Below are 22,322 nucleotides of genomic sequence, written 5' to 3'. Positions count from 1 at the left end.
GAAAGAGTGCAGAAAAGATTTACTACGATGCTACCAGGACTTGATGGTTTGAATTATAAGGAGAGGCTGGATAGATGGGACTTTTTTTCCTGGAGCGTAGGAGAAATAGGAGTGATCTTATAGAGGTCTATAAAAATAATGAGGGGCCTAGATCAGTTAGATAGTCAACACCTTTTCCCAAAGGTAGGAGAGTCTAAAACTAAAGGGCATAGGGTTAAGGGGAAAGATACAAAAGGGTCCAGAGGGGCAATGTTTTTCACTCAGACGGTTGTGTGTCTCTGGAACGAGTTGCCAGAGGTAATAGAGGCGGGTACAAGTTTTGCTTTTAAAAAGCATTTGGACAGTTACATGGGTAAGGTGGCTATAGAGGATATGGGCCAAATGCGGGCAATTGGAACTAGCTTAGTGGTAAAAACTGGGCGACATGGACAAGTTGGGCTGAAGGGCCTGTTTCCATGCTGTAAACCTCTGACTATGTAATAAACACCTGTGACTCCACTTTCAAGGAGCTATGAACCTGTACTCCTAGATCTCTTTGTAATGAACTAGGTAACTTGTTACACAATAAATGTGAAACATATTAAATTTTCAGAAATTAAATTGTAATAATTGGTTGTGCAATACATAATGAAACAAAGGGGGACATATGGCTTTTGTCCTTGGGTATAATATAAATCATGTAATTAAAGAGCAATAGAATAGTAATCAAGCTACTGCAACGTACCTTGTAACTTCGGTCAATAGCAAAACATCTTTTATTTACATATTGTCTTTAACAAAATTAGAAACTAAGGTGCTCCACAGGGGTGTTATCAGACATGCAAAGTTATTAGGATAGGTAACCAAACGTTTGGTCAGAGAGAGAGGGAGAGAGATGCCAGGATGAGATTCCAGTGTTAAGGGCCCAGAAGGCATAGCACCTATTTTTGGTGGGCTGAAGGAAATTTGGAGTGCACAAGAAGCCAGAGGTGGAGGAGAGTGTAGGGCTGAAGGAGATTAGAATTGGGGAGGGGCTAGGTCATAGGCAAATTTAAACATCAGGATAAGAATTTAAAATTTGAGGTGTTGTTGGGTCAGGAGCCAGCATAGCGAACACAGGGATAGGGTGAATGTGTCAGCATAAATTAGGAGATGGGCAGCAGAATTTTCATTGATCTGTAATTTATACAGGGTGGAAGATAAGGGTCTGGCCAAGAGTATCTAAAATCGAACCTGCAGGTAGCAGAAGCATAATTGAGGATTTCAACAGCTGATGGGCTAAAGTAGAGATAGAGGTAGATGATTGTGTATTACAGAGATGCAAGGAGATGGTCTTGCTGATGGAGAAGATGTAGGGTCATAACCTCGGTTTTGGGTCAAGTAGGATCGCAATATTATAATAGCCTGGCTCAGCCTGAGTATGTGGCCAGAGAGGAGAATGGAATTGGTGGGTCAGGAATGGAATTTGTAGTGGGACACAAAGACAATGGTTTCAGTCTTCCCAATATTTTTGTGGAGAGGAAATTTCTCCTCATCCAGGCCCCCACCACCCTCTGTGTAAAATACGTCCTTCTGATATCTGTGTTAAACCTCCCCCCCCTCTCACCTTGAACCCATGACCCCTCGTGAACATCACCACCGACGTGGGAAAGAGCTTCCCACCGTTCACCCTATCTATGCCTTTCATAATTTTATACACCTCTATTAAGTCACCCCTCATCCTCCGTCTTTCCAGTGAGAACAACCCCAGTTTATCCAATCTGTCCTCATAACTAAGCCCTTCCATTCCAGGCAACATCCTGGTAAACCTCCTCTGCACTGTCTCTAAAGCCTCCACGTCCTTCTGGTAGTGTGGCGACCAGAACTGGGCGCAGTATTCCAAATGCGGCCAAACCAACGTTCTATACAACTGCAACATCAGACCCCAACTTTTATACTCTATGCCCCGTCCTATAAAGGCAAGCATGCCATATGCCTTCTTCACTATCTTCTCCACCTGAGACGTCATCTTCAAGGATCTGTGGACTTGCACACCCAGGTCCCTCTGCGTATCTACACCCTTTATGGTTCTGCCATTTATCGTATAGCCCCCCACTACGTTAGTTCTACCAAAATGCATCACTTCGCATTTATCTGGCTTGAACTCCATCTGCCATTTCTTTGCCCAAATTTCCAGCCTATCTATATCTTTCTGTAGCCTCTGACAATGTTTCTCACTATCTGCAAGTCCAGCCATTTTCGTGTCGTCCGCAAACTTACTGATCACCCCAGTTACACCTTCTTCCAGATCGTTTATATAAATCACGAACAGCAGAGGTCCCAATACAGAGCCCTGCAGAACACCACTAGTCACAGGCATCCAGCCAGAAAAAGACCCTTCCACTACCACCCTCTGTCTTCTGTGACCAAGTCAGTTCCCCACCCATCTAGCCACCTCCCCCTTTATCCCATGAGATCCAACCTTTTGCACCAACCTACCATGAGGGACTTTGTCAAATGCTTTACTAAAGTCCATATAGACGACATCCACGACCCTTCCCTCGTCAACCATTCTAGTCACTTCTTCAAAAAACTCCACCAGCTTAGTGAGGCATGACCTCCCTCTCTCAAAACCATGCTGACTATCGTTAATGAGTTTATTCCTTTCTAAATGCGCATACATCCTATCTCTAAGAATCCTCTCCAACAACTTCCCTACCACGGACGTCAAGCTCACCTGCCTATAATTACCCGGGTTATCCTTCCTACCCTTCTTAAATAACGGGACCACATTAGCTATCCTCCAATCCTCTGGGACCTCACCTGTGTCCAGTGACGAGACAAAGATTTGCGTCAGAGGCCCAGCGATTTCATCTCTCGTCTCCCTGAGCAGCCTTGGATAGATTCCATCAGGCCCTGGGGATTTGTCAGTCTTTATATTCCCTAAAAAACCTAACACTTCCTCCCTTGTAATGGAGATTTGCTCTAACGGGTCAACACTCCCCTCCGAGACACTCCCAGTCAACACATCCCTCTCCTTTGTGAATACCGACGCAAAGTATTCATTTAGGATCTCCCCTACTTCTTTGGGCTCTAAGCATAATTCCCCTCTTTTGTCCCTGAGAGGTCGGGAGCGATTGGTGTTGTTAGCATATATTTGGAAATTAGTATTGTTTATAGATGATATTGAGAAGGAGCGTGTGTAGATGAGAAATAGGAATGAACCAAGGATAGATTCTTGAGGGACTCCAGAGGTAATCTACAAAATTTTAACTGTTTTATCTTTTTTTGCTTAGACGGAAGAAACTCATCCCGTCAACTGGAAACCAGAGATCATCAAAAGGAAGAGATTCTAAGTGACTTTAATCTTAAAATCATAATGGATATTATGGTGAATTTTAATGGTTTTAGTAATCTTCCTTTAAATACTCCCCTGTACTCGTGCCCCAATCCAAAATCTTTCACTGGCTGAGATGCAGACTTCTGTTAGACCACCAATCAATGCTACTTTGTAACCTGTTGAGAAGAGAATGTTGGTAGATTCTCTGTACGGCACTTTGTCAACATGCAACAAAGATTATGACCATGTCATGTCACAGGTGCAAAATAGTATCCTATCAAACCACGTACAAGAGTACATCCATGCACTGCTCCTGAACCAATGTGTTTTAAAATGTAATTTTGCTCACAACCAGAAGATGACTAAGTGGCTAGGCAGTGTTTCGAGCATTTGTAACTCAAGTTGTGTCTTGTTTTATGACATTGTACAAATGTTTTGTCAGTGATGAAAGGTTAAACTATACTGTTGAAGACGTGCTAATAATTGGAGCTGCTTGAATCTGGAGTGAGTTAGAACTTTAAAAATGTACAGTTTGGACTGGCACAGTTCCTACAGTGGAAATAAATGTGTGGAAGATGTTTATAAAATAATTCTTTTTCTTTTGAGCTGGTGGATGGGATTTCTACTGTAAAAAAATGTATTTTTTCTGCCTCACCATTAAATTTATTTAATACTTTTGAAGCTTAAAAGAATTCTAATGTTGTGTGCCATCACTTTCTAAAGCAATCAAAACTAGTAAAATCTATTTTTAGCCATTTGTTGTGGGAATAGAATGGTTATGGAATGAGGGAAGCAGTGCAGAATTTGATAAATCTGAATTCTGATTCACCATTAGAAAATAGCCAAAGCTGGATTGTTCTAAAAATTCAACCAGCACTCTTCATTGTAACCCTATTTCAGATTATGTGGTTGGCAGTGTTCACAGGGTAACCAGCTAAGGCAATAAATACTGGCCAAAATTGTCCAAGAACACACAGAAAAATATCTGTCAGATTGTTCTATGATGAGAGCTTAAATATTTAATTAAAACTGGTAAAAATACAAGTAAAATATGAACAGATTGCAGTCATAATCTTGTGCACTCAAGATAAAGATAGTGATCTGGTAACTGCGAAAGATAGTAAAAGAACAAAAGTTTCAACTAGAGTTGCTAAGATATGAAATGGAGAAAGAACAAGTATGAATCTGAGAAGGAAGTTGTACAGTTGAAATGGTTGTCATGATAATAGGGTGATTGTGAGCTTCAGTATTAAATGCAATATTGTGTACTTCATGGGGACACCTGATCTGAGAGTCAAAAGTCAGACAGCACATGAAATGGTTGTAATAAGGCTGCAGAAGCCTTCAGTTGTATGCTCATGTTCTGTTGTTAATAAAGTTAGTTTACAGTAATGATATTCATCCTGCAGCATAAAAACAAGACATCGGCCACGATTTGACTGGCTCACCCTGCCCATCGATGACACTGGCAGCCTGACACTATGGGTGGGGGCCCAATCGGGGAGGTAGGGGCAGCTGTAATCGGTGGCGGGGGGGAGCTCACTGCCGCTCTGCCTATGATCGGTGGGGGAGGGGGGGCTGCTGCTGCTTTGCCTACAATCAGTGGGGGGGGCGGGGCTATATTTTCAGGCGGTGTGGGGCTTACACTTGGCTGCGGGGCCCCACAATTGCGGGGCCAGGGTTGAGGCTGGCTGCAGCAGCAGAGGCCTAACAGATGTGTCTCTCTCTCTGCCAGGCCTCTGCTGTTGCAATTGCACATGTGCAGCCACTGCCTGTTGTAGCTGAAAACAGTCTAGCCCATTTTTTCAGGCACCGCACAAGATTGGGATCTGCAACTCTCCCATTTTTATGCTAGCTGGACACTTCAAAATTTTCTCAATTCCACCCATGGTGGCAGGGGTAAGCCAAACAGCACAATGGAAGTTCTAAAATCACCGACAGAGCTCAATTTGGAGGGCAATCTCGCATAAAACTGGAGGAGATTCCAGCAGCTCTTTGGCCTGTACCTTACAGCGACAGGTAGCGATAAGAAATACCCACGGGTACAGTCTTCCATCTTCACATAGCAGAGGAAGAAGCCAAAGAAGTTTATAACACATTCCAGTTTGAAAGTGATGAGAAACAAAATAACGTGATGGTGGTAGGGGATGGTTTTGTTGAGGGGGGGGGGGAGGGGAGAGAGAGACGGTGGTTGTGGGGGGTGTGGCATCACGCGCAAGGTAAGAGGCTTTGCGAGGGGTGTTGCGTGCATGGGGGCATCAGAGGTGGGGCATGTACGAGTTGTGGGGTGGGATGGTGAGGGCAACATGCGTGCAGAGAAAGCGCAAAAGAGGTGAGTGAGCAAGCATGTGTGTAAGAGGTGAGTGAATGCATGTGCTTCTTTTGGTGCAAGTCTACGTGTGCATGGCTGAAATGAAAATCTAGCTCTCTAGCAGCACTGTCAGTATAATCAGCATTACTCCTCCATTACAAATGACAAAAAGGTATGACTTGGCTGTATTTCTTGAATAAGAGAACTTTTTAATAAATGTAGACAAATAAGGAATAGAATTTTCTGTATGTTCGTACCTATTACATGAATTTTGTATGTCGTTTAATTCTTCAAGATAACGTTTCTTAAGGGAACTTCAGTACTCTTGGGAGGTCAAAAGGCTGGAAAGGTTTGGGAAACCCCGGTGTAGGTCATTTACTCAATTTCTGTGCTGGAATAAATTTTCGCAAATCTAATAGGACCTTTAATATCAAATGAGAGAATATTGATAATTGCATTAGCTTTTAAATTATTCACAGACCATTGTAAATGAAACAAGTATTTGGTATGAATATCAGCTCCTCCTCCTTAATGGTAAAGTGTTTCTAACTTTTATTTGCTTGAGGTTAGCTTTTCCTAATAGATCCAAGAGTAACTATAATATTAAAAGGTGGCACAGTGGTCAGCACTGCTGACTCAGCTCCAGGGACCCAGGTTCAATTCCGGCGTTGGGTGACTGTGTGGCGTTTGCACGTTCTCCGTGTCCGCATGGGATTCCTCTGGGTGCTCCAGTTTCCTCCAATAGTCTAAAGATGTCCAGGTTAGATTGATTGGCCATACTCAATTGCCGCTTAATGTCGGGGAGATTAACAGGGTAAATATGTGTGGGGTTATAAGAACATAAGAAATAGGAGCAGGAGTAGGCCATCTGGCCCTTCGAGCCTGCCCCGCCATTCAACAAGATCATGGCTGATCTGAAGCGAATCAGTTCCACTTACCCGCCTGCTCCCCATATCCCCTAATTCCCTTATCGATCAGAAAACTATCTACCCGTGATTTAAACATATTCAACGAGGAAGCCTCCACCACTTCAATGGGCAGAGAATTCCAGAGATTCACTACCCGCTGAGAGAAGAAGTTCCCCCTCAACTCTGTTCTGAACCGGCCCCCCCTTATTTTGAGGCTGTGCCCTCTAGTTCTGGTTTCCCTTCTAAGTGGAAAGAATCTCTCCACCTCTACCCTATCCAGCCCCTTCATTATCTTATATGTCTCTATAAGATCACCCCTCATCCTTCTAAACTCCGAGTACAGACCCAATCTGTTTAATCTCTCCTCATAAGCTACACCCCTCATCTCCAGTATCAACCTGGTGAACCTTCTCTGCACTCCCTCCAAGGCCAATATATCCTTTCGCAAATAAGGGGACCAAAACTGCACACAGTACTCCAGTTGCGGCCTCACCAGTGCCTTGTACAGTTGCAGCAAGACCTCCCCTGCTTTTATATTCTATCCCCCTCGCGATAAAGGCCAACATTCCATTCGCCTTCTTGATCACCTGCTGCACCTGCAGACTGAGTTTTTGCGATTCGTGCACAAGGACCCCCAGGTCCCTCTGCACAGTCGCACGATGTAATTTTTCTCCATTTAAATAATATTCCAATTTACTATTATTTCTTCCAAAGTGGATAACCTCACATTTGCTAATGTTATATTCCATCTGCCAGATCCTCGCCCACTCGCTCAGCCTATCCAAATCTCTCTGTAGACTTTCCGCGTCCTCCACGCAATTCGCTTTCCCACTCACCTTCGTGTCATCAGCAAACTTGAATACCCTACATTCAGTCCCCTCCAGATCATCTATGTAAATGGTAAACAATTGAGGCACCAGCACCGATCCCTGCGGCACGCCACTGGTCACCAACTGCCAACCAGAAAAGCACCCATTTATCCCAACTCTCTGCTTCCTGTTAGATAGCCAATCCCCAATCCACGCCAACACCTTACCCCTAACTCCGTGTACCCCAATCTTCTGCAGCAACCTTTTGTGAGGCACCTTATCGAACGCCTTCTGGAAATCTAAAAACACCACATCCACCGGTTCCCCTCTGTCAACCGCACTAGTGACATCTTCATAAAAGTCCAGTAGATTCGTCAAACACGACTTTCCCTTCATGAATCCATGCTGCGTCTGCTTGATCGAACCATTCTTATTCAGGTGCTCTGTTATTTCCTCTTTAATAATGGACTCTAGCATCTTCCCAACTACGGACGTTAAGCTAACCAGCCTGTAGTTACCCGCCTTTTGTCTACTTCCTTTTTTAAACAGCGGCGTAACGGTAGCTGTTTTCCAGTCAGCCGGCACTACCCCAGAGTCCAGCGAATTTTGATAAATTACTACTAATGCATCTACTATTACCTCAGCCATTTCTTTCAGTACCCTGGGATGCATTCCATCCGGGCCCGGGGACTTGTCTACCTTCAGTCCTATTAGTCTACCAAGCACCACCTCCTTAGTAACAGTAATTGTATTAAGGACCTCCCCTCCCACCAACTCTCGATCTTTAATATTCGGCAAACTATTTGTGTCTTCCACTGTGAAGACCGACACAAAGAACTTATTTAAAGTCTCAGCCATTTCCTCGTTTTCCACTATTAAATCCCCCCTCTCATCTTCCAAGGGTCCAACATTCACTCTAGCCACTCTATTCCTTTTTATATACTTGTAAAAACTTTTACTATCATTTTTTATATTTTGAGCTAGTTTCGTTTCATAATCTATCTTTCCTTTCTTAGTCGTTCATTGTTTTTCTTTAAAGCTTTCCCAATCCACTAATTCTCCACTATTTTTGGCCACTCTGTACGCATCTGATTTTATTTTAATACTCTCCTTTATTTCCTTCGTTATCCACTTCCGGTTATCCTTTTTCTTAGTTATAGGGATAGGGCCCGGATGGAGTGGTCGTCAGTGCAGGCTCGATGGGCCTAATGGCCTCTTGCTGCAATGTAGGGATTCTATGATTAAACATGTGATTCTTAATACCGATATGACAATCATAAGTATATAGCCAAAACTACAAGGAATTGAAGACAGCTGTCTCCTAATCCTAACTCATTCATTATATTTTGAAACTGTGTAAAAGGTGATAACATAAAAGATCATTGTTCATGTTGAGAGTGGTTTCAGATGATCTGAAAATATGGTTATTTGGCCAGAAATGTAGCCTGTTAGATGAACAAGCAAACCATGAACCTCAGTTGTATCAAGATACTGGAGACTAAATGTGAGATCAGATGTACCTCACCAGTCAGAGGAAGAGACATTGTGCCTGGTGTGTTTCCATAGTTGCAAGAATCAGGAAGGTTATTAATTTCTAACAGCAATTTTGTGAGAATATCTGGAAAGTGCAGTATTTGATAATCCAGACATGAGGCCAAACATTAATTATGAAGTCAACAGCACTGAATACAAAATATAGCATTCCCTTTTCAACTCTTAAAGTGAATGTTCTTGGATGAGTTAATGTGTTACTGGATGTATCCTAAGATTGTTTCAAACATGACTCAAAGACTGAAAATGCCCAAAATCTGAAATAAAAATATAAAATGTGAGAAACACAAGTTAGGCAACATTGATAAAGAGAGGGCAGGTCATGACACACCCTTCAGCAATCTATTCTTTTAGCCTTCAGTCTGAAAGTTGTGGCATGTAACTTTGGCAATTTCCATTGGATTGCCACTCTGAATGAACTTACTTTTGCTGGGATTCTGAAGCCCGTCTCACCCAATCTTCCTCACTTGGGCTGGGTGAATGAGACAGGAGCAGCAAATCACGCCCTGGCAGTGTTGGTGTGGAGAGGTGAGTTACTCCCTCTTTTTACTTCATTAATGGACTGGGAGGAGCAGACTGGATAGAGGGGGGGAGCGCAGAGGTACTGTGATGGGTCCCCTGGAGGGGTTGTATGTTTGCAGGATGAACCATCCAAGGTTGAGTCTGGGTATTTGGATAGATACTCTGGAGTAAATATTTTTTTCCCCTTCTACTTTCAGAGTAACTGTCATGGTAAAATGAGCAGAACCATCCAAAGTTGGTGAATAAATGAGTATCTACACTTCACCCACACTTTATTGCAGAATAAGGGAAATATGACTCATGTAGCTCGAGAGGAAAACAATACTTTTCACTGTATACTAATACATGCGACAACAAATCAAATAAAATAGCTTTGGTTAAAAAAAATGTTAAGAGCCTGGAGCTTCCCTAGAGAGACTGCAAACTTCCCAGCCTCTGATCTGCTTTTGCAGCCACAGTATTTATATAGGAGGTCCAGTTAAGTTTCCAGTGGTAACCCTCCAGGATGTTGATAGTGGGGATTCAACAATGGGAATACCATTGAATATCGAGGAGAGATAGCGAGCTTCTCTTTTTGGAGAATGGTTATGGTGTGGCACTTGTGCTATGTGAATGTTAGTTGCCATTTATTAGTCCAAGCCTAAATGTTGTCCAGGTCTTGCATGTGGACACAAATTGCTTCAGTATTTGAGGATTGCCAATGGGAACACTGCGATCATCAAATATCTCCACTTTTGACCTGATGGTGGAGGTTGTCATTGATAAAACAGCTGAAGAAAGCTGGGCCTAGGACATTACCCTGAGGAGCTTTTGCAGTGATGTCTTGGGGCTGAGGTGAATACCCTCCAACGACCACAACCATCATAATTCATGGCCGTATGACTCTACAGCGAAGAGCTTCCTTCATGATTCCCAGTGACTTCAATTTTGCTTTGGGTTCTTGATGTCTCAGTTGCTGCCATGTCATCATGGACAGACACACTCCAACTTTTGAAATCAACTCTTTTGTCCATGTTTGGACCAAGGCTGTAATGAGATCTGGAATTAGATAATTCTGATTGAAAACGTAATGGAGAATACTGGCACAGAGATGGAGGGGGAGGGTGGAGGAGAGATATTAGGGAGGATGAAGAGGGAAGTTCCAATCAACAAAGTGATGTTCAGTGGGTAGGTGATGTGCTCAGAGAAAAGGTTAACTCCTATTACTAAAAAGATGCTCAGTACATAGGGAAATTGATTTCAGCTGAGGAGTGTGGTTCTAACCACTTAACTGAAGATTTTGGAAATAGGCAACAAAGGAAGCATGTGACACAGGATTTACAGACACTAAAGGTCCATTGGAAATGCTGTTGTATAAAGGTGCAAGTCACTCATTTAAGTCTTAATCTCTTATTTTTAGGGATTTCTAACTAGCATGGAATCAGACTAGTTACAGCACAGAAGGAGACCATGACGAAAGGTCATCCAGACTCAACATTAGCTCAGTTCTTTCTCCACAGGTGCTGTCAGACCTGCTAGGATTTTCCAGCATTTTCTGTTTTTGTTTGAGCCATTGCCATTCCCCTATCCGATCTGTAGAGGCTCTATCTCCTGCAGAACAAATCCCAATATCCCAGCCATCTCTTCAGTCACACATTTATCTGCTCGCTCTTCCTATTTTGATAGTCATGAGCATGTGATACTGGGAGTAATCTGGAGGTTACTACTTTTTGTGGACCTGTTTACTCATTTCTTCCCTGGTTCCCTTTACTCCGCAAGATATCATCCGCCTTTCTATCTTTGTCATTGATACTAAAATGGACCATGACCGCTAGCTGTTAACCCCTCCCCAAGTCATTCAGTTCTATCAACCTGCTAGTAGTGATTCAAGAACAAAGTCCACCACCATCCGCTTGAGGGCAACTAAGGATACCCAATAAATGCTAGCCTTTCCAACGCTGCAATCCTGAGAATGCAAAAAAATGTTTGCATGCTACTAAATTATACAACCACGATTATAAAGGAGATAATTTTCAATACAATGGGTAACTTAAATGTTGCTTACAATCTTAATTGAATTGGTCTATGACTCTAAGTCATTTTAACAATGTGGCTGTAACAGTAGGGTAGAGGCCTGAACCTCTCTGGTCAGTGGTTTATCCTCTGACCCCCATGAAAACTTTGCCCTCTTTTTAGGTCAAACCAAATAAACAAACTCAGATTAAGTCAGGACAAAGTAAAAGGGGCAGCTCCCCAAAAGGAGGGGTAACAGCCCGAACAGAAATCAAAGTACAAAGGAAACTTAAAAACATCAAATTAAAATGTGATTGTCAGGGTCAATAATGCACCCCAACCCCTGCGGTGCCCAGAAGGCGTCAACTGCGCCCGTGGACACCGCATGCTCCTCAAATCAGCACTCTGACCACTTGTTTAGATTTATGCAGCGGAGTCAACATTCACGAAGCTGGAGATGTGGATAAGTCAGTTTCATTGGTGCACTCACGATTAAACTCAACATCCAGCTTGTCCAAAAAGGCCACATACTACTTATAAGATGTATTTCAAACAATCCATCAAGCTTATTTCATTATCTCAGCTCTGTGACGACTACCATTGAGAAAAACATCATGGAAATGCCATCAACCTCGCAAAAAATTCTCAAATTTGACGTTCATTGTTGTCCAACCATTGTAGAGATAGCTTTTAGAATGAGGACTGCATCAGTTCAAGGTTAGCCTATATCAATCACCCTGGCAGAACAATTCAGGATGTAAAAAATAATAATTTCAAGATTAAAATAATGTCAAAATCAAAGTCCAACTGAAACCTCTAAACAGAGATTTTGAAAATTGTTTACCACATGAAATAATGAAACTACAGAACAGGGAAACACTATTATTCAGACGCACTCCAATTAGGCTTTCTAAACACCAAATCAAAGGGGCTCTTTCCTCCAGGCAGGTTGAAAAATGTGAATTGCAGCCAGCCATCTGATATCGACAGCTTTTGATAGTGAGAAAACCTTTCCACTGGTAGAGGATGTGTAACCAGAAGAGGCACATTGAAGATAATTGTCAAAGTCAAATTCAAGAGGAAATCAGGATTTTTATTTACACAGCGAGTTGCTACGATCTGGAATGTACAGACTTAAGGGGTGATGCAAGCACATCGAATAGTAATTTTCAAAAAGGAATTGGATATATACTTAAAAGGAAAGTATTTGCAAGGCTATGGGGAAAGACGAGTAAAAGGGAGTAGGTACAGATATGATGAGCAGAATGGGCTTTTCCTGTCCTGATTGATTCTGGGCAACGATTAGCTTTCCTCTTGTAGGCTGGGAGTTGAATTCATCAGAAGCGATACAAGTCCGACTTTGTGCTTCGTTCTTTAACCAGCTGGGATTCGTCACATGTTCCAGTCACTAATTAATAGCAAGGACAGCCAGCGAAAACAAGAAGTCGAAGAGATCACAATAAGATGTGGTGTCAGTTCGGTACCTAATACTTAATACAGTCAGTCTTAAAATCTAGTGTCGGATCAGACTTGGAGTTTCAGGAACAAAACTTGTAATCATGATGCATTGGGACTAAGCGAAAACGCAAGACGCAAGTCATAGACTTGGATAAAGTTTCCACCGTAGCCCAATCGCCTGGGATTTTGACACAGGAATTCTGCACCACGGTCATCTTTGGCATGTTATATTAACAGAAACGTGAATATCAGGTAGATGCTTATGCAAAGATTTGATTCATCTTGAAGAATATTATTCTATTTATTTTAGTTATATCAAAAGCACCGAAGAAAGAATGATAAAACTTTGTCCTTATCGGAAAAAATGCCTCGGAATATTAATTCAAACCCTGTTATTTGGGGGAATTTCTCAGGCTGTCCTACCATACAGACTGAGTTTGTCGATAGAGGAGGGACAACCACCGGGCACTATAGTGGGGGATATTAGCGCGGTTTTATCCGATGAGGCACCAGCCAGTGGTTTTTTCATTTCGGAAAGTGAAGAATCGGTTGTTTTCAGTGATCTGAGTATCAGTGGGGACACCGGAATTATAAAAACAGCCAAAGTCCTGGACCGAGAGAGGACAGATCGCTACGAGTTTGTGGCTGTAACTTTAACGGGGCAGGTGGTGACGGTGGAGATCCTGGTCAAGGATGTCAATGACCACACACCGGTTTTCCCCAGGGAGAAAGTCCAGCTCAATATCTCGGAACTGACCCCGATTGGGACAACATTTCAACTGGACGAAGCTTGGGACCCAGACACGGGAAAGTTTAGCACCCAAGGCTATGCGATCACTCAAGGAAACCCGGGGATCTTTCAACTTCAGTCCGAAAATGGGGTCCACAGTCTCCGCCTGGACCTGGTTCTGAACGGCCCCCTGGACCGGGAGATCAGGGACTTTTATTCTCTCACCGTCCAGGCTTTCGACGGTGACACTCCTCCCAGGACGGGGAGGATGCAGCTGGACATTAAGGTGCTGGATGAGAATGACAACCCTCCCCGCTTTAACCAGACCGAGTATGAGGCCTGGATTTGGGAAAACGCGGCTCCGGGTACCCGGGTCTGTCAGCTCCAGGCCAGCGACCCGGACCAGGGCAGCAACGGCTTCATCACCTACGAGATCGACCGGAGGCAAAGCGACCCGAGCGGCCACTTCGCCATCGAGAGCCGGAGCGGCGAGGTCCGGCTGCAGAAGCAGCTCGACCGGGAGAGGCGGCCCTGGCACCAGCTGGTTATCCGAGCCCGGGACCACGGCTCCCCGGCCCAGCTGGGCAGCGCCTTCCTGTCGGTGCGGCTGCTCGATGTCAACGACAACGAGCCGTCCGTCAGCGTGCTCTTCCTGAGCCCGAGCGGCCAGGCCGAGGTGTCGGAGGGAGCGGCCCCGGGCCAGCTGGTGGCCAGGGTGTCGGTGTGGGACCCAGACCTGGGCCCGGCCGGGGAACTGCGGCTCTGGCTGCAGGAGGAGGAGGAGGAGGAGGCCGGCGAGCATGATGGCGGCAGCTTCCAGCTGCTGGAGTCGCCGCTCCGCTCCATCTACCTGCTCCGTGTGAGGGGCCGCCTGGACCGCGAGCGGCGCCCCGCGCACCGCCTGACCCTGCGCGCCACTGACTCGGGCGCGCCGCCGCGGCGCACTCAGCTCGCGCTCGACCTCCGCGTCACCGACATCAACGACAATGCGCCCGCCTTTCAGCGCCGCGTGTACACCGCGCGCGTCCCCGAGGGGCCGCCTCCCAGCGGCGGGGCCGCGCTGCTGCGGGTGCGCGCCCAGGACCCGGATGCTGGCGCCAACGGCACGGTCAGGTACGCCATCTTGGAGCACGAGGCGGCGCCGGGAGTTCAGATTGACCCGCTGAGCGGCTTCATCAGCACCACCGCCGCCTCATGGCTGGACCGGGAGAGCCACCAGGTCATCCGCCTGCTGGTGGTGGCCCGGGACCTGGGCCAGCCGCCCCTCTCCTCCACCGCCACCGTCCTGCTGCACGTCGAGGATGTGAACGACAACAAGCCGGTCTTCGAGCAACAGCTGTACAGGGCGACCGTGCGGGAGCACTCGGAGCCCGGGACCTGCTTCCTTCAGGTGGGTGGATTGTACTGGATAACAGTTATATTGCAAGTGTCGCATTTTGCGTTTCTCCTATTTTTCCAAAAGCAAAGTGCTGAGCGGTCGAGTGAACAAAAAATCAGCTGTAAACCAACAACTAATTTATTTTAGATGACGTGTTAAGACACAAGATATTGACAACAGGTTTTATGTATTTCTTACCACTGCTCATTGCTTCAAAATAATAAAGTACACGAACTTTCCCCTTGACATGCACCTATTTCGTTTTATGAGTCAAAATAGTTGATTGGCTGGTTAGAGTGTGAGACTTATTTGTCTCTTGCTGTCCTAGATACGTTCCTCCTGAAGTCTTTTTTCACAGAGAGAAAGCAAAAGAGGGTAATGCCAAAAGTTTTCCCTTTGCCCATCATAATATAAATTAACCTCAAAATTTATTCTGTGTCAAATAGGCAAAAAGACATGCTGGCTGACACCTCTATTACTTTCCTTCAGTGTGATTCCATGCAGCAGTGCCGCACAACCGTAGGATTCACTGGTTCACGGGCTCCGAAGACTGCCCTTTCTGTGGCCTTGTGGAGTCCGTGGACCATGTCTATGTTGTGTGTCTCAGGCTGCACTCCCTTTATGTTTTCCTAAAGAACCTTTTATTGATGTTTTGTTTGCACTTCAGTCCCACGCTCCTGATCTACGGACACCCGGTGCGGAGAGAGGAGGGTCGGGATGGCGACCTCCTCGTGAACCTGCTCCTGGGCCTGGCGAAACGCGCCATTTACCGGTCCAGGCAGCAGGCGATCAAGGGGGCCGTCCATCCTGACTGTCTTCCCCTCTACCGCGGCTACGTTCGCGGCCGGGTGTCGTTGGAGAGGGAGCATGTGGTGTCCACGGGCGCGGTTGACGCCTTCTGCGCCCGCTGGGCACCGCAGGGGTTGGGGTGCGTTATCGACCCTAATAATCACATTTTAATTTGATGTTTTTAAGTTTCCTTTGTACTTTGATTTCTGTTCGGGCTGTTCCCCCTCCTTTTTGGGGAGCTGCCCCTTTTTACTTTGTCCTGACTTAATCTGAGTTTGTTTATTTGGTTTGACCTAAAAAGAGGCAACCGTACTTGCCAGCACAGCCAGAGTGACATTAAACTGTCTTGGGCAGCCTCGCAGCTGAACTGGCATGTCACTGCCCCACCATCCAATTTTGCCAAAAGACAGTAGCTGATTGCTGTTCACTAATTTTGCCATGTACTGTACCTGTCAATTCACCTGTTTAGCTTGTGATTTTTAATTAATATTTAAATATGCAATCACAGGAACTGACTACCTGGAGAAATTGGTTGGGAGAAGAATGACCAAGAAGAAGAAAGTAGCTACAGATGGGTTAGTGGGAGAGACTGATGGGTAGGAGTGCTGTGTAGGGTGACTGGGGCCTGACAGTCGAAATTTATCTTCTATTTTCTTGGGTCTCCACCGCTGCAAGATTGCTAGACTCTGCTTTGCCTATAAATGCTAGATTTCAGCAATCACCCCAAAACTGTCAGGGCCCTGTTCCTAAACCTACTTATCAGTCCTACTGGATTATATTGGAATTCTTCTCAAGTGCTGGCAAGCTCTCAATCAATTTTCCCAGTACTCCCTGATGCTACAACCATCCCCAATGCCCCCACATCCTGAGATCTTTACTTTTAACGTTTCCAAGCCCCAGGACTTTTCTAATGATCTCAGTCCCTGCCAAGTATTCATGTTTTCTTTCTGTGGTGCTCCCAAAGTTGCCACACTTGAAACATCACCACCTACCAAAATAGTGTTAGATCCTAAGATCATCTTGTACCGTCAGGCCGTGAGTCTACTTCCTAGAGGTTCTGGGCTTCTGATCTGTACCCAATGCTGATTTTAATCCTAGTAATACCAATTAGCATCATGCTTGTGTTCTTAAAATACCTATTGTTTGCCTTGAGCAAATGGGAGACCTGCTAGTTTACATTAAACTGATTGTCTACTCAAGGTTGGGACACATTTCTGAATAACATTCAGAATTAATGTCGGTAGGAATTCACATCTCTTTAGAGACAGATACAAGAACTGAATATGAGAAATCTGAAATTAAAAAAGGAGGAAATTCTGGAAGTAATTAGCAGGCGAGTAAGCGCTTGAAAGAGAAATAGAAAAAAACTTGTTACACTTTCCTGGCCATTTCTTATTATGCTTCATAATATTGTAGAATAACTAATATAAAGGAATCTTGTACAGTATTATGCTTACAAGACTTATGGATTAAGGCGCACTAATTATTTTCTTGGCTTCTGTAGCATGACAGCTGTATTTAGACTGAAAAACAATTATTGTCTCTGAACAAAAGCAGTCAGTGTTATTTGGCTTTCAGCCAGTGTTAATGACCTGTTTTCAATTGAGTATGTGCTTTATATAATATGTATTTCAGTATAGTTCCGTTTCTCTCTCTTCCCCTTCATTTCTGAACTTTCATTCTCTGCCTGGTACTACCATTAGATGTTTGCAGTGTACTGTTAAGTGACACAATGAATAAATGTCTTCAATACCATTAGGATGCCAGTAGTAAACAGAATTCAGGTCATGGTAACGATTCAAGTTCTGATCTGGAAAAAAAATCTTGAGTGAATATTTATTACACATTTACTTTGGACTTACCTTCTTGTATCTTGATGCACTGTAGTTTCAGATTTATGAATCGGAACAAGACAGAATCAGCAAAGTATTGTCAGATATTTTGAAAAACTAAATACAAAAACTAGATCCTAAATATTTTGTCCTAAGTATGCTATGAGGAAAAAAATGTGAGAAATGTAAATGCAAAGCTTTGTCTGCTTATTGAAAACATTTTAGTCCTTGATCTGTTGATGTACTGGTTTTTATTATGGAGTTGTTGAAAACATGCATTGTTTTTCAGAAAGTTTGTGGAGTATTTGGTGAACATTTCCCGAAGTATTTATAAACTTGCTGAAATCGGATATTAAATGAGAGAAAGAAATTGTTGATGTTGGCTCAGTGGAAACGTTAAGCTACATCATGCATTAAACATTTGTTGAATTTTATTTTTTATCTCACGCTGAGCTGAGCCTTTAGGTTATGAGAAAACACTAGTTTATCTGTTGGTATTTTGGTATAAATCTCCAGATGTTGTCTCAATTTTTTAAGACTGCTATGTTTATTACAATTATCTTAAATGATTAAATAATAAGGACCAGTCTGCATATTATTTTAAACAATCATACTGTGTGATATCGAATATATATATGTTTTGCATCTGGAGTGCCCATAGGTCTGAATGGATTGTTAATATGGCTTTACCCAATAGGAAAATGTTAGCAGTAAACTCATCCATGGGGAATATGTACTCTTCTTTGCAGCTACAACCAATGTTCTGAAAGTTATATAATCCAGTGCCAGGATTAAAGACATCTCGCAGTTCGAAAAGAAAAAAGTGGAGGGGGAAGATCGCTTGCTGTGGTTCACATGGAAACAAACAATATAGGTAGAACTGGAAATGGCGTTTGGTTGAGAGAATTTGAGGAGTTAGGGTCCCAATTAAAAATCATACCCTTTTGGTTTTGAGCTACTTGTCAGTTGATATATAGATAAACAGATTAGATTAAATGTGTGGCTGAAGGAGTGGTATGGGAGGCAGAGGTTTTGCTTCATGAGCCATTGACATCAGTACAGGAGGAAGCGGCTTGTTTGGGAAGGACTGCACTAGTGTCCTCATGGGTTGAATAACCAGAACAGGAGACATGGCTTTAAACTGAAAGTCGGGAGGAGAGATGATGGTGGGAGGATTCAGGAAAGGGTAAATTCAAATGCAGTAAGTCTTTAATAGAACATAGAACAGTACAGCACAGAACAGGCCCTTCGGCCCACGATCTGGTGCCGAGCTTTATCTGAAACCAAGATCAAGCTATCCCACTCCCTATCATCCTGGTGTGCTCCATGTGCCTATCCAATAACCGCTTAAATGTTCCTAAAGTGTCTGACTCCACTATCACTGCAGGCAGTCCATTCCACACCCCAACCACTTTCTGAGTAAAGAACCTAGCTCGGACATCCTTCCTGTATCTCCCACCATGAACCCTATAGTTATGCCCCCTTGTAATAGCTCCATCCCATCCGAGGAAATAGTCTTTGAACGTTCACTCTATCTATCCCCTTCATCATTTTATAAACCTCTATTAAGTCTCCCCTCAGCCTCCTCCGCTCCAGAGAGAACAGCCCTAGCTCCCTCAACCTTTCCTCATAAGACCTACCCTCCAAACCAGGCAGCATCCTGGTAAATCTCCTCTGCGCTCTTTCCAGCGCTTCCACATCCTTTCACATTTAGAGCAGAATATTGTTTTAGATTTGATTTGATTTATTATTGTCACATGTTTTGGCATACAGTGAAAAGTATTGTTTCTTATGCACTATACAAACAAAATATACCGTTCATAGAGAAGGAAAGGAGAGAGTGCAGAATGTAGTGTTACAGTCATTGCTAGGGTGTAGAGAAAGATCAACTTAATGCGAGGTAGGTCCATTCAAAAGTCTGATGGCAGCAGGGAGGAAGCTATTTGTGAGTCAGTTGTTATGTGTCCTCAGACTTTTGTATCTTTTTCCCAATGGAAGAAGGTGGAAGAGAGTATGTCCAGGGTGTGTAGGGTCCTTAATTATGCTGGCTGCTATTCCGAGGCAGCAGGAAGTGTAGACGATGTCAATGGGTGGGAAGCTGGATTGAGTGATGGGCTGGGCTTTGTTCACGACTGTTGGTAAACCTAAGCAGAGTTCGTCACGAAGGGACAGTGAAAGTAACAAAATGGTACTAGTAACTAAGATGATGTCAGGGAAAATTAGAAAACGATGAAAGCTGAAGTCACTGCGCCTGTATGTGCAAAGCATTTGCAACAAATTAGATGAATTAATAGGACAGAAAAATTAATTAGTTTGATCTAATAGCCATTACAAGCTGTTGTTGAAAAGTGACTAAGCATGGGAACTAAATATTCTAGAATAATTAACTTTCTTTGATCAATATTGCTCCTTGCTTCACCAGCTCCTTTTTTTTCTTACCTTCCTTATCTTCCCTAGACTCTTCATAGGCAGTAATATTTGTAGACAGTATAAATAATTCCATTAAAAGTACTTAGAAATTTGGGCCAGTAAAATTCAAAAATGTGGGTAAGTATTAAAGCTGTGTATTAACTAGTGAGTTCAGCTTGATAGATGATGGATATTTTTGGAATATCTCCACATATTTCCTGTGTAATTGTACATAAACTCTTTGATCCAGGTCTCTGATATTGTCACTATCATGGTTGCATGTGGCTATCTATATCTACAGATAGCCAACCTCGTTATGCACATGTAATCCGAGCCCATCTTAGACTGTCTCACATTTGCCCCTTCCTATTTCTGAATACCTTTTACTCTAATGGCATTTGTGTCTCCCACTCTTCTGGGCATCTTCTTTTTCCAGTCTAATGTTTCATCCAGGTGCCCATCCCTCTGCCAAGTTAATGTAACCATCTACACAGCATTAGTTAACCTTCCTATTATGTGGGCAAGGGGTGAACAATTAGAAACCATTTTTTATGAATATAGTGTGCATTTCAGGTGTTATTTATTTGCTAAGCCTGGGTAAATCACTCAAGTAGGAATGCTTAGAAATTTGGGCCAGTATTATTCAGTGATGTAGTGTTAAAGCTGTGTGTTAACAAGTGAGTTTATTTTGTTATATAATGGATATGAATCCAGCATCCCTCCAAGTGCTGGTTCCCTGGGACATACCTGCCTCTGCCTGCTGTGGATCTTCAGCTGCGAGTTGCTCACCAGTGAGTGACCCAGAAGCCCGCCTAATTTCTGGACCTTCCGGGGTGTTAGTATCTGCGCTGGTGCCGGATGTGGGTCCCCTGCAGTCGTTATGGAACAAGTGCTGCAGGCTGCAGGGGAACCATTTATATGAAGCTCCCCAGTGCCTGCAGCAATTAAGTCATTGCGCTGCAGATGAATCAGAGTGAACGTGCCACTGGAATGGTGTGAAACTTGGGGGAATAGAAATTAATACTAAGATTCGGCCCCAAAACACACTGGCGGTGTTGGCGCAAAACACATTTTTTCACACTGCACCTAACACTCAGCCAGTTTTGGGTAAGATTTCACCCAAAGAACACATGGAACGAACTTTTGGTGGATATATGAATTAAAATAGGCTGAATAGCAACCCTCCTTATTTGCCTTTGATCTTGTGAATTTAAATATATCATCTCAGTTTAGAATATGTGCTCTAACAGGTTTATGCAAGCATTTTACCAAACTAAACCTTTGCTGCCATCCTACAGGTAAAATCAGAATCTAAGGCTACTAAATGGCTGGACAGACTGCAGCAGCATGATATGGATAAATATACATTTGAGTAGTTTAAAATCAGCAAAACAGAAGCTATTCAAATTCATATGAATTATTTCGCTAGTTTAAATCTAGCTAAAATAAAGGCATCTGGACTGCAAATATTATTACCTACCTTGCACTAAGGTAGCTAGATTTCTAATGTGTAAATTACTGTCAATTTCAATAATTCTAGTTGTGTACCATCTAGAATTATCATACTTGTGAGAAATAACATAACTAATTTTCAATACTGCTAACAATCACTATGCTGGAAGTAATGGCATAATTTGAGCAGAAACATGAGAAAGGAATGTAGAAATGAGAGTGCTTTTACAAAATTGTGCTCCCAGTGATTTAGGACTTTGGTGATGCTGCTTCCATGATATTCTGTTCATTAATTGGACAGTTATGGGAAATGCACCCACAGACTACTGATATACACTTCCAATGAACAAGTTGTCCATTTGCACTGCGATGGAAGGATGGAATGGAAAAGCTCTGAGCATTTGCTCTCAGACAGATAGATGTATGTAGCGTGATTTCTTGCTGATAGTTTTTATTTACTGAAAAGAGGTGATTGTCTTTTGCATTTACTTAATTTGCACACTGGTCATGGAAAGTAGGACTAATATGTGAAGTCCTCTTCAGGTACTTTCACCAAATTTAGTGCTGCCGAATTGCGCACCACTGTTTGTGTTATTTATAGAACATAGAACATTACAGCGCAGTACAGGCCCTTTGGCCCTCGATGTTGCGCCGACCTGTGAAACCACTCTAAAGCCCATCTAACCTACACTATTCCAATATCATCCATATGTTTATCCAATGACCATTTAAATGGGGAGAGTGGCATGTTTGTAATGCATCTTGAAAGCTTATATCAATTTAAGTGAATGAGACAGAATGGGCTCCAGTACAGTACCATCTTCCCTGTCCAATCTTCCTCCATTTCCGTACCCATGCAGTCCTTTATGAAGGAAACTTGCCC

General features: G+C 43.4%; 2 protein-coding genes across 2 annotated transcripts in view; both read left to right on the top strand.

The window, feature by feature from the left end:
* plrg1 (pleiotropic regulator 1) overlaps positions 1 to 3,974 on the top strand; it is a 36,375-nt gene extending 32,401 nt beyond the window's left edge. The window contains exon 15 of the mRNA XM_078212942.1: positions 3,255 to 3,974. Within this exon, the coding sequence (XP_078069068.1) occupies positions 3,255 to 3,314 (60 nt within the window). The 3' untranslated portion in view covers positions 3,315 to 3,974. The remainder of the gene's footprint in view (positions 1 to 3,254) is intronic.
* Positions 3,975 to 9,642: 5,668 nt separating this feature from the next.
* The window catches only part of dchs2 (dachsous cadherin-related 2), a 48,560-nt gene continuing 35,880 nt past the window's right edge, over positions 9,643 to 22,322 (top strand). The window contains exon 1 of the mRNA XM_078224929.1: positions 9,643 to 14,969. Within this exon, the coding sequence (XP_078081055.1) occupies positions 13,185 to 14,969 (1,785 nt within the window). The 5' untranslated portion in view covers positions 9,643 to 13,184. The remainder of the gene's footprint in view (positions 14,970 to 22,322) is intronic.

This window comes from Mustelus asterias, chromosome 1, assembly GCF_964213995.1.
Source record: "Mustelus asterias chromosome 1, sMusAst1.hap1.1, whole genome shotgun sequence".
NCBI classification, from domain to species: domain Eukaryota; kingdom Metazoa; phylum Chordata; class Chondrichthyes; order Carcharhiniformes; family Triakidae; genus Mustelus; species Mustelus asterias.
The sequence above is the reverse complement of the archived record's forward strand: the minus strand, read 5'-3'. Positions and strand labels throughout refer to the sequence as shown.